General features: G+C 33.4%; 1 protein-coding gene across 1 annotated transcript; it reads left to right on the top strand.

Moving 5' to 3' along the window:
- Nucleotides 1–6,804: 6,804 nt before the first annotated feature.
- LOC139487839 (uncharacterized) lies at nt 6,805–13,774 on the top strand. Its single transcript, XM_071272995.1, has 3 exons — nt 6,805–7,340; nt 11,851–11,901; nt 13,231–13,774. Exons 1-3 carry the CDS (start codon nt 7,197–7,199, stop codon nt 13,405–13,407), a joined length of 372 nt encoding a protein of 123 aa, XP_071129096.1. The 5' UTR covers nt 6,805–7,196; the 3' UTR covers nt 13,408–13,774.
- The last annotated feature ends 3,020 nt before the right edge of the window (nt 13,775–16,794 follow it).

Below are 16,794 nucleotides of genomic sequence, written 5' to 3'. Positions count from 1 at the left end.
CTCATACTTCAAGTGTCATTTCTGAAATGAAATTTGTGTTTGACCTGGTTACTTTGTATAATGATGTTTCAGAGGAGTATAACAGACTCCAACAAAAAGGTCATTTTGATCTACAGTGTACTCTTCTAATTCATTTAAATTAAGTTTTACCTCAGAGTATAATTCTGAGTGACATCTATTCTATTAATGGGTTTAATGGTGGATGTAGACAATTGTAGCAGCAACCAACAACAATAAGTACTTCATCACCAACACTTAACGATGTTATCATACTATATAAGTTCACACAAATGAGTTCAGATTTCCAATACTAAATTACGAACAATCATAAAGTTTGTGTTTAGCGGAGTAAACAAGTTTTTCTTGAAGAATTCTAGTTGGTCAATCTGACGTACCTCAAACGCTTCGTTGGCATATACATAAAAGCATTGACAAAAGACTCATCCAACCTTATTTCATTCGGCATAGTATTGAGCAAATTAACATAACCTCTGATTTCCATTTTAATCTGGAAAACAGATGTACACGTATTTATGGGAAAGTTTGCAAAAATGGTCGAGATTTAAAAGAGGGACAAAGATACCAAAGGGACAGTCAAACTCATAAATCTAAAACAAACTGACAACGCCATGGCTAAAAATGAAAAGGACAAACAAACAACAGCACACACGACACAACATAGAAAACTAAAGAATAAACAACACGAACCCCACCAAAAAACTAGGGGTGATCTCAGGTGCTCCGGAAGGGTAAGCAGATCCTGCTCCACATGTGGCACCCGTCGTGTTGCTTATGTGATAACAAATCCGGTAAATAGTCTAATTCGGTAGGTCACATTCATGAAATGGAAGGGGATAGTAGTTACGACGTAAGGAACATATCCGATATCATTTGTGAAACGGTTATTCCATAACGGTCAACCAACTCGTGATGGCGTCCGTAAAATTTACGAAGGGATGATTTCAACTTCACCATTTGGAACTCTTGGTTTAATAGCTTCCTTGTGAGCAGCAACCCTCTATCAAGAAAATCATGATAGGAAATGCAAGCACGGGAATATCGTATTAGTTGGGAGATATATACCCCGTATGCAGGTACTGCTGGAATGTTGCTACTTAGAAATGGAAAGTTCACAATTGGAAAAGTGAAATCATCTCTTTTGTCGTAAAGTTTTGTTTTCAACCGACCCCCATTGTCAATTTCTAGATGTAAGTCAAGATATGAGGCCGACTTAACTGTATCTGTAGTATCCTTTATCTCTAGCTTGATTGGATAGATCCGTTCCACATAGTCACCAAATTTTGAATTATTTAGTGAAAGAACATCATCTATTTAGCGAAAAGTAGAGTTAAAGGATATCGCTAACTTCTTATCTTTCTTCCTAAGAAGTTCCTGCAAGAAGTCAGCCTCATAATAATAAAGAAACAGGTCGGCAAGTAGAGGGGCACAGTTTGTTCCCATTGGAATGCCGACAGTCTGTTGAAAAACACGTCCTCCGAACTGCTTGTCAGAATTTTTTGTTCGAATCAGAGTGGTCCTTTACAAAGTAGGATTTATCCCTCTCTAAGACAAGATATTTGTATCTAAGTTGGCCATTCTTTTTTACGAAGCAAAGCAATACCAACTCTTTCAATTTGTCTTTTAGTTTGGAATGTGGAATACTAGTGTAAAGAGTAGAAAAGTCAAATGTTTTAATACTGTTACACGATGAACGAGAGTTAGATTGTATGTACTCTAAAAGATCTTTGGAATTTTTAAGTATCCACATCTGATTCACGCCCCCTCTACAATAGGCAGTTTCACAATAACTTTGAAGCCCGGCTTTGATTGCTGATAAAATAGATGTTAATTTATTCAATTGGTTCCCATTGGACAACCGACAGTCTGTTGAAAAACACGTCCTCCGAACTGTTAATACGATAATTGTTAATAATTTAGAAAGAGGTTTCGTGGAGCACTTGGAAGACCCAGCAATATACCGTTGTTTGTAAGGACACTTATGTAGTTTAGGTGTCCAATACAGTGATGGAAGATCGAGTTTTTCATCGTTGGTTGAAATTCCAAAGGAACATAGAACATACCTATGCTTATCAAGGAGGCTTGTTTAGGGGGGTATCAATATCCCATATCCCATTAAGTTTTTATCCCAATATCCCGTATCCCTATAATGTTTACCCCTAATATCCCAATAAATAATTTTACAAATATTCCATATCCCTAACACTATTTTGAAATATCCCAAAAATTCATTCCCAAGCCCATTTTTTCCCTCATCATCACAACGTCAACAATTTTGACTCTGGGAAAACAAACTGTGTTAAAGAAAATTTAGTGCATACTTCTAGTGTTTATTAAGAATATACAATGTATGTGTCCAAAAGATGAAGTGTTCCATCTTAGAGTCTTGTATAACAATCTCTTTATATGTGAGGTTAAACGATAAATTTAGTGTAAGGGGTCTAATTTCAGACTTTTTTTTTAATTGTTCAAACCGTGATGCATATGACTGTAAAATATAATTTTGATAGCATTCTTCTTTCATTGATAAGAAACTTCATCCTACACGTTAACCTATGTTGGAAAGAACAGAAGGACTCAATCCTGTCTCTTGTCCGAGATTGCTCTGACATCCAACGGCTGTTTTGCCAGACAAGCTGAGACTGTGGGACGTCAGAGCACGTCCATATCAAAAAGTGGATATTTAGCATGCAAGTTCAATAACTCAAAATGTAACACAAGAAAACTTTCTGCTAATGTACCTACATTACACTTTACTGTTGCAATATTTTTACAGCAGGCAAAATTTGCACAGCCCTTGTTTTGCAAAGAAATAACACAACATTTGACTCTGTGATCTTGAACTTTATGAATTACATAGATCCCAATATTTTTGTTACTTTTTTTTAATTTCCTTCCTCACAACACCAGTAATAGAAGAAAATATATTAATTTACATTGATTATTTAGTAATTATTCTTTATTAACATAGTTTATACAGCGAAATATCTACTTTTTGATATGGGACGTGCTCTGACGTCCCTCGGCCCCAGCTTGTCTGGCAAAACAGCCGTTGCACATCAGAGCAATCTGTGAAACGTGGAGACCTCTGAAGATCCTCGCCACGGCACGTAAAAAGTAAGAGATAAAACACTAGAAAATATCCTGTAATCATATAAAGCATCAAAACAAATAAAAACATTGACAACAATAAGGCTTAACTCATCAGATGGATACATCTAACAAAAATCTATGATTATTTCAAGAAAATTATCAATGCATATGAGCATATAATATAAAAAAAAAGATATGGTATGATTGCCAATGAGACAACTCTTCACAAGAGACCATGTGACACAGAAATTAACAACTATAGGTCACCGTACGACCTTCAACAATGAGCAAAGCTCATACCTCATAGTTAGCTACAAAAAGACCTGAAATGACAAATGTAGAACAATTCAAACGAGAAAACTAACGGCCTAATTTATGTATAAAAATGAACAAAAACCAAATATGTAACACAGCAACAAACGACAACCACTGAATTAAAGACTCCTGACTTTGGACAGGCACATACATACAGAATGTAGCGAGGTTAAACATGTTAGCGGGATCCCCCCCCCCCCCCTTAACCTGGGACAGTGGTGTAACAGCACAACATTAGAACGAACTATACAAATCAGTTGAAAAAGGCTTAACTCATCAGATGGATATACATGTAAAAAGAAATACATCTAACAAAAACGGAGAGTGGACGTGACCGAGTACTTGTACATCCCATCAACAAAAAGACACAAAGTACAGATCTGAGAGTACTTGCAGTTACTGACATCTAGTTCAAAGCCAATTACAACTAATAAAAAGTAATGCATCTGAGACTAAATTATCAATCATTACACATCCAGCATCCAATGGCACGGTAAACAACATCTCCGTAAAAAAGAGGATGTGCTATCCCGTTTGAAATAAATTTTCTACAGGTAGAATCAAACTTCAAAACCAAATCTAGAATTTAGTAAAGATTTTAAGTGATTTGTGGTAACGAAATCCCTGACTTAATATTATTTACCAGTAATAAATAGATTTCGTTCATTAAAACCCAAAACGTTACAACAGACACGGGCATAGCGGAGGTGTTGTGATATACAAACACTGTAAGATAGTGCCAAAGGAACATCAGCATCCAAAAAAGGAAAATTAACAATAAGGAACGTAGTATGGAAAGCAAAACAAACACTTTTAAAATTATCAGTACATATGAGCATATAAATATCGAAAATAGATCAATACTTTTCGCTTGGGTTTGGATGACTTTTAAATAAAACGACCATTAACTCAATTAAAATCAACAAAGCACTAAAATGACCTTTAATATTAAACTTTTTTGGGCAATTTTATCAAGTGAGATGTAAATATTTCTGTACTTAACTTTTCAATTCCACTTATTTTTTTTTCATGTTAAAAATTCAATATCCTTATAAATGCATCAATATCCCATATCCCATTTACTTTTAGACAAATATCCCATATCCCTACAATTAAAATGGCAAATATCCCGTATCCCAATATACCCTATACAAGCCTCATCAAGGATTTCCTCTTTGGTCAGTGTCGTTAGGGTATATGTTGAGTTTCCAAGTGAATTGTCAATACCTAATTCGTTTATCGAGCAGTTAATGTAATGAGTTTTACACACAAAAACGATGTTGTTTGGGGCTTTATCTGCGGGAAGAACAACATATTTGTCATGGAGGTAGGATAAGTGTTTTGCAACATTTGAGTCTTTAAAGATTGACGTAGCATAGGTATTGATAGACCCATTTTTTTTCCTTTATTCTGATTTGTATCAACGACCTCACTGCCTTAATCCTTTCGGAAAGAGTGTCTTCGTCTTCCTTCTCGCGCTAAGCCCATTGCCTGGCATAATCCTCGACTGAATCCATCAAAATTTTGAAGTTATATTTCTAATTGATGGATTTAGGCTCACGACATTTCGGACCTTTCGATAACACATTTCGCAGGGAAGTGTTATTGACAATGTTGAGGTCACCGGAAATAACGTGGCCAGCCGCGGATTGTATGTGAATTGGGAACAAGCACAAGTACAATCATGAGGTAAGACTTGAAGTCGTCGATATTGGGATCCTGCAAAACGTGTTTGTAATTGAAAGTTCTAGTTGCAATAGGTTTCGTAAATAAGGAATGATTGGTACAGACTGATCTTTGAAATAAGGAGGTATTTTCGACTGAACTAATTTATGATGAAGGATATTGCCTAAGTTGACGCCATCGAGACCTTTGTTGGCAAAGGAAAGAAGATCTTATCTCTTTTTCATTTTTATCATGCGAACTGGTTTGAAAAGTCTGTGACTTGAAATATCCGAAATGATAGCTGTAAGTTTGTTGTCATCATGACCAGTGGCACTGAAAGATGGTAGGAACCCATGAGCACATCTTCAGCAAAACACACTAATGACTAGGTAATTCTGTCATAGAAACAATGTGCATACTTTTTAAACATTGCGTTATCACCGATTAGTGTTATACGCTTTGTTTTGAAATTTTCTGCTGTCGACTGTATGTGACACTGGAAGCTTGTGACAGGTTACGTATTTTGAAGGTTTAACTATTGATGTCTTTTTTTTTGTAACGCTGGCTTACTATCTCTTTGACATTCTCCCAAAAATTCATTTTATACTAAATGTTTCTAATTTAGAATGAAAAATTATATGTAAATCTAACGAAACTGAGTTTAATGAATGTACAACACGTGAAATTAAATAAATTTAATGTTAATTTAACAACCTTGAAAACATATTTAGTTCACTGCAAACATTTACATACGAAGATTTTCGTACTTTAAAGTTTTACACTGATCTCTTTCACTATGCAATCAAGTTTATTAGAGAGGCGAAAGATACCAAAGGGGCATCTTAACGTATAAGTCGAAAATATACTGACAACGCAATAGCTGAAAAAGGAAAAAGATAAACTAGTAAACAACATTACACAAAACACAACATAGAAAACATAAGACTGTGCAACACGAACCCCACAAAAACAAGGGTGATATCAGGTGCCCGGTATCAGATTCTGCGCCACATGTGGCATCCGTCGTAATGCTCATGTCATTACAAACACGGTGATTAGTATAATTCAGTAGGTCACATTCGAAGAAAAGGGGACCGGATTGTAGTTACAACAATTTGAACATAGCCATCGTCATCAGTGGAATAGATATTCAATAACGATCAATAATCAACTCGTTATGTCATCCGTAAAATATACGAAAGGATAATTTCAAATTGACCAATTAGAATTCTTCTTATTTTTTCAAATAGCTATTTTGTGGCAGCAATCCTCTATCAAAGAAATAATGTTAAGAAATACAAGCCGTGTATTTATAAATATGGTATCAACTGGGAGATTTAAACTCCGTTTGTAGACGCTGCAATTTGCAGCAACTTCTTCATTAAACCAAAAAGTATATATATACGGAAATGTAAGTGATATAATAAAGAGATGAAATTGAATGAGCAAAGGGTAATTAATACAGTTACATAAATCAACATATTTACACGTTATCTGTTAGTTTAAATCATTTTAGGATTATCATGATACAAATGAACTAATACATTAACATATGGAGGGGAAATCAAATGCATGTGCATTCCATAAATGTAGTGTATGAATGCCAGGTTTAAATAATAGAACGAATGTATATTATACATACTTAATTATATTTTACATACAAAGTTAAACGATTTAAATGGCCATAAATGTTTGATAAGAATCGATAAGAAACACATTTTATATAGCAATTTGCTTATTCTTTCTTTTTAAATCATTGATAGATAAATTTAATACTATTTTCATATTCAATGACATTCAAATTTATCAGTCTATGTTTCGGCTTGTTAAAGTGAAGGGCCATATACTTTTTTTTTTATCCATTTCGGTTACTAAGCCCCACAGGTCGCGTGGTTCGACTTGATTTGGTTTACATTGTATTATTTATAATGTATACATTAGGTTAATTATACGCGGTGAACAAACAATAAATTATTAATCCGACCAGACGGTTTAGACTTAACAACGGATTGACATGTAAAGCAGTTAGTTGCCTTGCGGGACGGTAGGATTTTCTTTCCATTATCAACTGGCTGCTTAAAGGAAAGACAAAAGAAAAAGAGAAAATGGCAAATGCAAGAATGAACGAATCATCTGATGCTTCGAGTAGCGTGAACGTCCCTGCTGTTAGTGTGAAAAAGTCTGCCCCACATCCGGAGGAATGGACATTACCTCACGAACACAGTATGGAGAAAAGAGAAAAATTTGAGGTAAGTGTTTCATCAGAAACATTTCTCAAATATCAATAATCATATATAAAATGCCCATATTTTCTAATGTCTAATATTGCAATTCACGATATTTTTTCATGGATTATTTTGGGGTGGGATGGGTGGGGGATTTTTTTCAATGAACCGGCTTTCGGTAAGTTACCCATCCTTATTCCCCATCCCTAATCCCTATATATCGTTTATAGTAACGAGGAAGTATTATAGCTAGACAAATACTCGCATATCATGATTGATATTATGAATGGTATATATAGAAATTGCTCGGGCAATAATCAAGGATAGTAGCTTTTTGATCCAGTTTCCAAACGCTTCACCCCGCAATCCCCCCTCCCCCCAAAAAAAAAATAATAAAAAAAAATAAAACATGAATCGGAAAACGAGCGGAATATAAAGGGGGAGGGTAAGTCAATTGTTCAATTTAACGTAATGTTGTATATACGTCTTACATCACACATACAAATATACAATAAAATAATCATAAAAGATACATTTCTTTATACAAAAGTCAATATGTATAGATCTAAAATAAGATTTTATCATTGAAAAATCCAAACAATCTGATTGCTACAGAATGAATGAAATAACACAAATAAACAATAAACATTTTGTTTTTCTTCTTTTAAATGCTAGATAACATACATCCCTCAAATTGGCAAAAATATCAATTGAGAAAAGTTGAAAAGAATAAAAGAAATGCTGCTTGCCTCTATTATGTTCGTTAAAATATTAGGGTTTACTAAAAAGAAAGAAGGTATACATATAAAAACGAACAGTTCATACACAATGCTTATGATATGAGAGACGATCATAACAAATGAGACAGTAAAAGTGGTGAAATGGATACAAAGATTATGGAGAAAGAAGGCAGACTTATTTTTACATCGCGATGACCTTGAAGTCATTTCGATGTATTACTATCGCCTAAATTTCCATTAATGCATACATTCTGCAAATTAATTTTGTGATTTTAACCGATCTATAAAACAATAAAATCGGCAAAGGGTTTGCAAATAGGTTCCAATACATGTGGATTTATACGTGGGAAGTATATTGTAACAGCCATTATTATGTATATCTCTGAGTCTTCGCTAAGTTTAGATATATCGAGAATTTTATCACGGTGTTGTTTACAAAGCAAAAGAAGCACGTCATATTAGAATTTGATATAATGTATAACAAAAAATCAGGGTTTATAAAAATGAAGATGTGGTATGATGGCCAATGAGACAACTGTCCACAAGAGACCAAAATTACACAGACATTAACAACTATAGGCCACCGTACGGCCTTCAACAATGAGCAAAGCCCATACCGCATAGTCAGCTATAAAAGGACCCGATACTGATTTTGTATCACTACAACATAATAGTTATTACGGTGAAGTTGAATTTCCTGTCATCCACACACGAACTTGTCTCAGAAAAATATGATTATCTGTACATTAATCTCAGTTTCAGGTAAAGCGATATGTGATTTTTTTTTCTAAGACAAGTGCTTTTGACCATCCACAAGAACTTGGGGTCATCCGATGTTCAGTACTTCAGTACTTTGATTTAAAGTTTTTATTGCTTTAATTTGAACTATTTTTGAGTAATTTTGTGTTTTTGTCTTTATGTTACCGTAGCTGTTTTTTTCTTCTTATAATCGGCTATAAAAGGCACCGACATGAAAAAAATGAACTTGGCAATTCATTATTATCAACAAAATAAAACACTCAAATGATACCAAAATATTGATGTTGATGTTGTAAAATAATATTTACCTCCGTTTCATAAGACAAAATTTCATGACAACTTTGGATAAGCTCCCTTTAACGAGACAAAATTTCATTGAACATTATCAATGTCCTCATGAATTTTTGTCATGAATGGAAACAAAATATGATGATATGTAATCGTGAAATATAGGGGACAACGTTTAATAAGATGACATTTTGCTCAACACAATTTCCAACTGATTTTTATTCTTATGTTGTTCTGTTGTATCATATTGTCTCGGTTTTTTTTTGGGGGGGGGGGGGGGGGGGGGGGGTGATGTGTGCTTACACACATGTGTAGCACTGTCACATTATGTGTGTACTTGTCACAAGGCAGGAACATGCAATTCAGGGGTTGTCGTTATCGATGTCTATTATATCTGTTTTTGTTTGTTTGTTGTTTTGTCATCAACATGCCTTTAGTTTTTTTTATTTTGTTACATGTTGTCATGACAGGGCCTTTTAAAACTGACTTTACGGTATTCATCTTGTTCCTCGGTTCTATCCTTAATTTAAGCAATCTTATGAATACTGATTGAATAAGGTTTATATCTTGCTGGTATACAAATAAGAAGATGTGGTATTATTGCCATTGCTTCAGTTCTTCACTTTAGAGACCAAACGACGTAACAGATTATCAACTACATTGTATATGTCACTGAACAGCCTTCAACGATGAGCATGAACAATAATGAAGCTATAATAGGGCTCGAAATGACTGATGTGAACAAATTAAAACTAGAAAACCAATGGCCTGATTTATGTACAAAACAATAAACGAAAAACAAATATGATATACAGCAATAAACGACAACAATATCACAGTATCCACTGACTTAGGACAGACACATACATAAAGAATGTGTCGAGGTTAAAACATGCTTGAGGACACATCAACCCTCCCTAACCTGGGACAGTGGTGTAACATCACATCATAAGAACAAACGATAACAGATCAGTTGAAAAGTGCTAAACCCTTCAGGTCGATATAAAGTACAAGTGTTAGATTGTGCACGGAGTCGCATTTTAAAATGAATTATTTCAAATTCTAAACGTTATATAATATTTTATTCTATTATATAAATGGAAAAATATAATCCAGTTTTGACAGTTATTCAAAGGTAAAATCAATAAAGATAAATGGGTTTAAAACAGGATATTGCTTAAAACCTTTCCATTGATTTATCTCAAAGTATTTTGTTCTTCTTTACAAGTTAACGGTTAGGGTAACTCGGATAGATATAGAAGTCATTTGTTGTTATGAAAAATAGATCATGGTTAAAGAATTTTGTACAAGTCCATCGGCAATACATACCGACATATTAATGTCAATAAAATATTAATAAATTGACAGAGACTTTAAATACAATTGTTAAGTTATTGATATTGGTTGTTTTGTATGGTTCAAAGAACTCTAGTTTATTGTTAAGTGATATAATATTCCCAGCTTTGTTTTAGCTAGGTATATTAATGGAGGCGGTGTATACTATAACAATTTCTATTCATATACAGTGTATAAAACAAAACCAGTATATTTAATACATTCCAAATCAGACCTATCAAAATACAATACAATAATAACACAGGGCATCTTTTTTTGTTTTATCTAGTTAGGGACGACATCAAAAGTTCAATGAAAGATAAAAAAAAACTTAATTCACATAGTTTTTTCACTGACCCCCCCCCCTCTCTTAACTTAATTTTGGAAAAAAATGATTGACCTATAGGGATAAATGTAAAATCGATTTTAGATTAACAAAACTTGCAGCAGTGGTGACCCCCACCCCCAAACTATTTGATTTAAGATGTTTATCTTACATCGATCTTTTGATGTCGTCCCTTAATGATATTTTAGCGTTATAAAGCTATTTGCACATCATGAGTAAGTTATAGTTTTGATATGAATAAAAGGTAATGTTCTGGTCTGCGACAATAAAGAAGCAGCTCAGAAGTGGGGTTAACATAAGGTCTTAAACTAGAGTACCAATGCATATATATAAAAATAAATCTGGCCAGCGAAAAAACACTTATTTTTTTTTATCGGTATAACATATTTTAAACATCAGGCGAAAGTATGAAAATAATACTTCTGAAACAATACCACTATTGAAGCTGAAAAAAAGACCAGAGCACCCTTTTATAAAAAAATTATATTTGCATGAACCATTTTCAAGGCCTAAACAAGAAAATATGCCAATATGACACCATGCCTCTCTCACACTATCAAATTTTCTCTTTTGTAATATAATAATCCAGTAACTGAATCTGGATATTCCGGCATTTATATTTAAAAGTTCACATCTTAATAAACACGTGGAAGTTCGTATGTCGACCACGTCATTTAGGTTTGTTGTATCATTGGAAATCATATACAACAACTCCTTATTTTATATATGTTTACTAACTTACAATGTAATTGTCCATAAGGCATAACTTTTATGGAGAACTACCTTAAATACTAACTTGAACTTAATTGAGACTGACGAGTGGACAGACATACATTTGTTGTACTACCGGACAAACAACAGGAAAAAAAACCTGTCACATTATAAAGTATAAATATAAATAACGACGTTGGAGCAAGATTCGAAACCTCGGCAAATATGAGATCATATATATTCTGTCACTTTAAATACTCAACATAGAAATTTTCAAAAACTCATGCCGCATACATGTATATCGAAAAAAAAGAAAAACATAAAGTATTAGTTTTTTTTATATATATAATTGTAGAACTGGAGAATGGACCTACAAACCCAAATAGCTGGTGTTGCGATCAATTTGGTAAGTGGATAATAAAAATCAAAAAAAATGATGAATATAATAAAAACTGAAAATTCAGAAGTCGATATGAAACAATGGACAATTATATATTACAATACAGACAATTGAAGAAGATACTGAACGGAATATTAGTATTTAAAATGATCAAAATGATGGTACCACAATGGAGACAAAATCATTTAAACGGCCCAACTTTCAAGACATTACCTACCGGAAATAACATGTTTTGATACCAAACATTCCTTTTGCCTTTCATGTATGGTCAACATAATTGTTCTGTTTGGCTAGAACATTTACTTTTCTAAAATAAATATAAGTTATGCATACTAGCAGAAGTCCATTACTAGTCTAGTAATAGACTTCTGATACTGGTAAATACAGTCTCTTATGGCAAAGAACATTTTATGTAGAGATTTCTATGTCATAGATTTAATGGTATGTTAGTATCTACTCTTATATGGAAACAATTAACGCAAAATAAAACTTAAAGTTTTAACGTAATACTAATAAATACGTTATTAAATTTGATAAAAGATATAAATGAATTTGATACGAAAACAAAAGTAAATAGTCACAAAACTTTGTTAAATGCGATATTCGTGCTGCAATAAACTGGTTTTGTACTTAGGTCCACTCGATTTCATTACATGTATCGAATCAGGATTAGTTTTAAAAAAAAAGTAATTTTTTACCATATTTAAATTACTACTGCACCGTTTTGGTTAGTCGCAAAATATGTTGCTTATAATGATAGTATTTGTTTGGCTTCAAAATAAACAGCACGAAATAATTTAATGTAATACAATTTAATCTTTAACAAATATTGAAAATATTTTGATATATTAATTCAATTCTAATAACAGTATGATAGTTTAATATTGTATTAGTATTTTTAGTATTGAGTTTGTACTATATTTGTTGTTTTTATTACGTTTTAGGACACTGTAACCTTTAGGACTATCATAAGACACCTATTTGTATATCCTAACTTAAGGACCAAATTTAGGACATATCTTATTTTAGGAGACTTTCGTTAACCTGAATTAGGACTAAGACGTGTCCTAAGACCACCCTAAGATATGTCCTAGTCCTAGGACAGCTTCGTTGACACGGTCCCTGGCTATTGTTGCTCTCTATATTGTCCATTATTTATGGGTGAAAATGTAAACTTTTTTTAATGTATTACAAACATAACTTCATTAAACAACAATTATTGGCAATAAATTTGTCGTGTACGTGCTGTCACTGTCCTGTCGAGCATCTTCATCTTTCCCCATGGCATGATAAAATAATGGTTGATTGTGTACGTTTTTTTCCCTATCATTGCAGTCTAAATCTTTACGAGAATATCCGAATGAAGACGCCGGAGAGGGCTTTGATTATTCCGATGAAATCATAAAGGCCAAATATGCAAAGGACGCCAGAATGTATGCACGCAAGATGGGCGAAACATTGAATTTAGGACTAGCCAGAGTACCTGTCATGGCAAATAAGGACAAATATTGAACTATGGAGGAGACATATTTGCAAAGTAAAGGTGCTAAAGTATCCGTCTTTTCTAAACAGTTGTAAAACCAATATACAATACCTTTGTTTGGTTGGATAAGAAGAATGTTCTGTATTTGAAAGATGATCAAATATATATATTTATTCTCACAAAAAAGTCACAGCATTTTACTGCATTTTTGTTGTTGAGTGTTTTAGATTGTATTTAGGTTTAGGTATTTATATTATCAAATTGATATTGAGTCACAACTATGCAAAGTGTATTTTGTGTTTATGTTGTATTTTGAAGTGATGTATATACGATGTCGAAATATTTATTTTCACTCATGTCTTTCATTAAAACAGTATCAGATTTTGTTAAAATGAATTGTCTCATTTAATAAGGTGATGCCAATATAAAGTTTCTGTTATGTTTCTATGCATTTCTTTTTCCATGAATAAAATAATGAAATGGATTTAAGCAACTATATCTCATCGTACGACTTTCAACAACGATTAAAACCCAAACCATAAAGTAAGAAAAAAATCCAAATACAAAAAATTCAAATACAAAAACGTATTATTATGATTACGTACATCAATAAATAGGCACCAGACTTGTGAAAGTTTTAGGACAGAAAAAGGTTTTGATGTTGTGATATTTTGTATTGATTGTCTCTTGATTGTCTCTTGATTGTATCAACTATGTCTCTAAACAATGTGTTAAACTTATTTTAGTACATATATATTGTTAATGGGTTAAACTTTTTGTGTGAACACTCAATCCTCCCCTTACCTGGGAAACTGATGTAGCAGCACAACCTAAGAACAAATTTTGAAGTATACTTTGACATTGTGTGAATTATCCTATTGGCACAAGGCACAAATAGATAAAATAAAAAAAAAAACCACACACACTAATTTAAGATACCTATGTGAATTACTGAAATACAAGTTCTTGCAGTGACTGAAAAGCATGACGCAAGTCATTTTAAAACGTTTTTAAGTACATGGTCTACCAGATATCGATAGGATGTAGGTCCAAAGATTTTCATAAATATATTGCATATTTAGTTATGTTTTAAATCATCAATAACATAATCAATGTTAGTACTGATTCAAACAATTTTCGCAGACCTTACTACGGTGTAAATTGATATCCTGTAAGAAAAATACGAACATTCAATAACCAATAAAAAATGACGTCATATTCTGATTAAGATGATTGGAGCATATCCGTCCTCGCTTGTAAACAGATATATGTTAGAACGTTCAACCAACAAAAAACTTCGAAGGGATGATTTCAACTTCACCTCTTGGAACTCTTGGTTTAATAAATTCTTTGTGAGTAGCATCCAGCTATAGAGGAAATCATGTCTTGGAACATCGGGTCGACTGGTAGATATATATACTCTATATGGATATTGCTTCATAGAAAATAAAAGTTCACGAATGGAAGTAAAGTTTTATTTCAATCTACCCGTATTTTCAATTTCTAAATGTAAGTCAAGATAAGAGGCAAACCAAACTGTATCTGTTATGTTCTTCATTTCAAGTTCGATGGATAATAATATAGAAAACAAACTATAAATTGTTAGGTGAGAGGACATCATCTTTATACCGGAAAGTGAAGTCAAAAGATAATACAAGCTTCTTTTCATTTTTCCTAAGTAACCCCTGTAAGAAGGCAATCTCATCTAAATAAAGGAACAACCGACAAAAAGAGGAACCCAGGTGGTTTTCATGTGAATGCCGATTTTTGTTGTTGAAAAAGACGCCGTACACACATAACAAACATATTGTATTCAAGAAATCAAGCAAGTTTAAAAAAAAGTAAAATCACAAAAATACTGAACTCCGAGGAAAATTTAAATCGGAAAGTCCATAATCAAATGGCAAAATCAAAAGCTCAAACACATCAAACGAATGAACAACCATCATATTTCTGACTTGGCACAGGCAATTTCTTATGTAGAAAATGGTAGATGAAACCTGGTTTTATAGCTAGCTAATCTTCCCACTTTTATGACAGTCCCATAAAATGTCATGATATTGACGACGATGTCTTAAAAAATCAGATATAATAGGTAAAAATGTCACAAATAGGGTTACAGCAGTCAACGTTGTGTTATTATCTTAATCACTATAAAAAACAAACATATATATTAACACACATTTACCTAGGCACAATAACACAGTGGCAGGATGTACAAAGCCAAGTCACATATAGTATTTGCAACTAGACTGATATAATAAGTAAGGTTACCTTGAGTTATCCAAGTACGTGTATGGCAAATGGCAGATACGAGTTGAGGATTAGACGTCTGTCTTCATCAAGCTCTCTGGTTATTCTGCAATGTTCGCTAGTACTCACCACAGGAAGTTGACAGTCGCACTATAGGTCAATGTCCGGTTTCGGTGATATCAGATCCGGACAAGTCGATTACAACATTCTTCCCCCTTCTCTCTGAAAAGATTGTTGGTATAATGTAAATTCATATAAAGAATGATTAGTGATAGTTCTCTATTCCGAAGTCCTCTTTGTCCCACTATGATTTCCTTAAACGGTGAATGAAGTTACTGTCATTTAATCATGTCAGAAATTGTCCCGCAGATATCATGATATCTCCATTGATTTACTTATAACTTGAGGTGTTACTGTCATTTAACCATGTCAGTAATAACCCCCCTTTGTCCTAATATTTCCAGTGGTCCTTTGAAACGAAAGTCATTCAATAGAATGGCACAATATTTACAGTTACACATCAAACACACATAGTTCACATAACAGTTTTACAACACAGTACAATTGTTACAGTTCCACATCATACACACACGCATATAGTTATTTACAGTTAAAAATATATATACACACAAAGATACGCTATTCAAACTTATATAGCTGCTGAGCATTTCGGGTGGTGATGTCAGCAATTTCCCTTCCTGGAATATTAAACATGATAGACAATTTCTGTATAATAGATCTAATCAATATTGGAGAACTGTCCTCATAGTTCTTGGGGTGGAGGTATGGTGCATCACTTTCCAGAATGATGTCCTCTAGGCTCATCTCGCAAACCTGTGAGCGGAGTTGTGGATAGGTATCCTCCATTAATAGTAATGGAGAAATACCAAATTTTGTATTAGGAAAACACCGCTTTATATTTTCATATGTTGTCTTGTCCTGGGAGAAACAGTGCCAGTGGACACCATGATCCCTGTCCAGTATCTCTGACATGATATCTAAGCACCTGGCAGTTATGTTTTTACCTCTGCAGTGAATTACGACAGGTAACTTGTAATCTCTGGCCAACTCTAATTGTACTCGTAGTACCTTAACTTGCTCTCTTATATCTTTCTCCCCCTGACTTACGTCCAATCCACATTCCCCTATTGCTAAAAAATTAC

This window comes from Mytilus edulis, chromosome 9 (assembly GCF_963676685.1).
Source record: "Mytilus edulis chromosome 9, xbMytEdul2.2, whole genome shotgun sequence".
Taxonomy (NCBI): domain Eukaryota; kingdom Metazoa; phylum Mollusca; class Bivalvia; order Mytilida; family Mytilidae; genus Mytilus; species Mytilus edulis.
The sequence above is the reverse complement of the archived record's forward strand: the minus strand, read 5'-3'. Positions and strand labels throughout refer to the sequence as shown.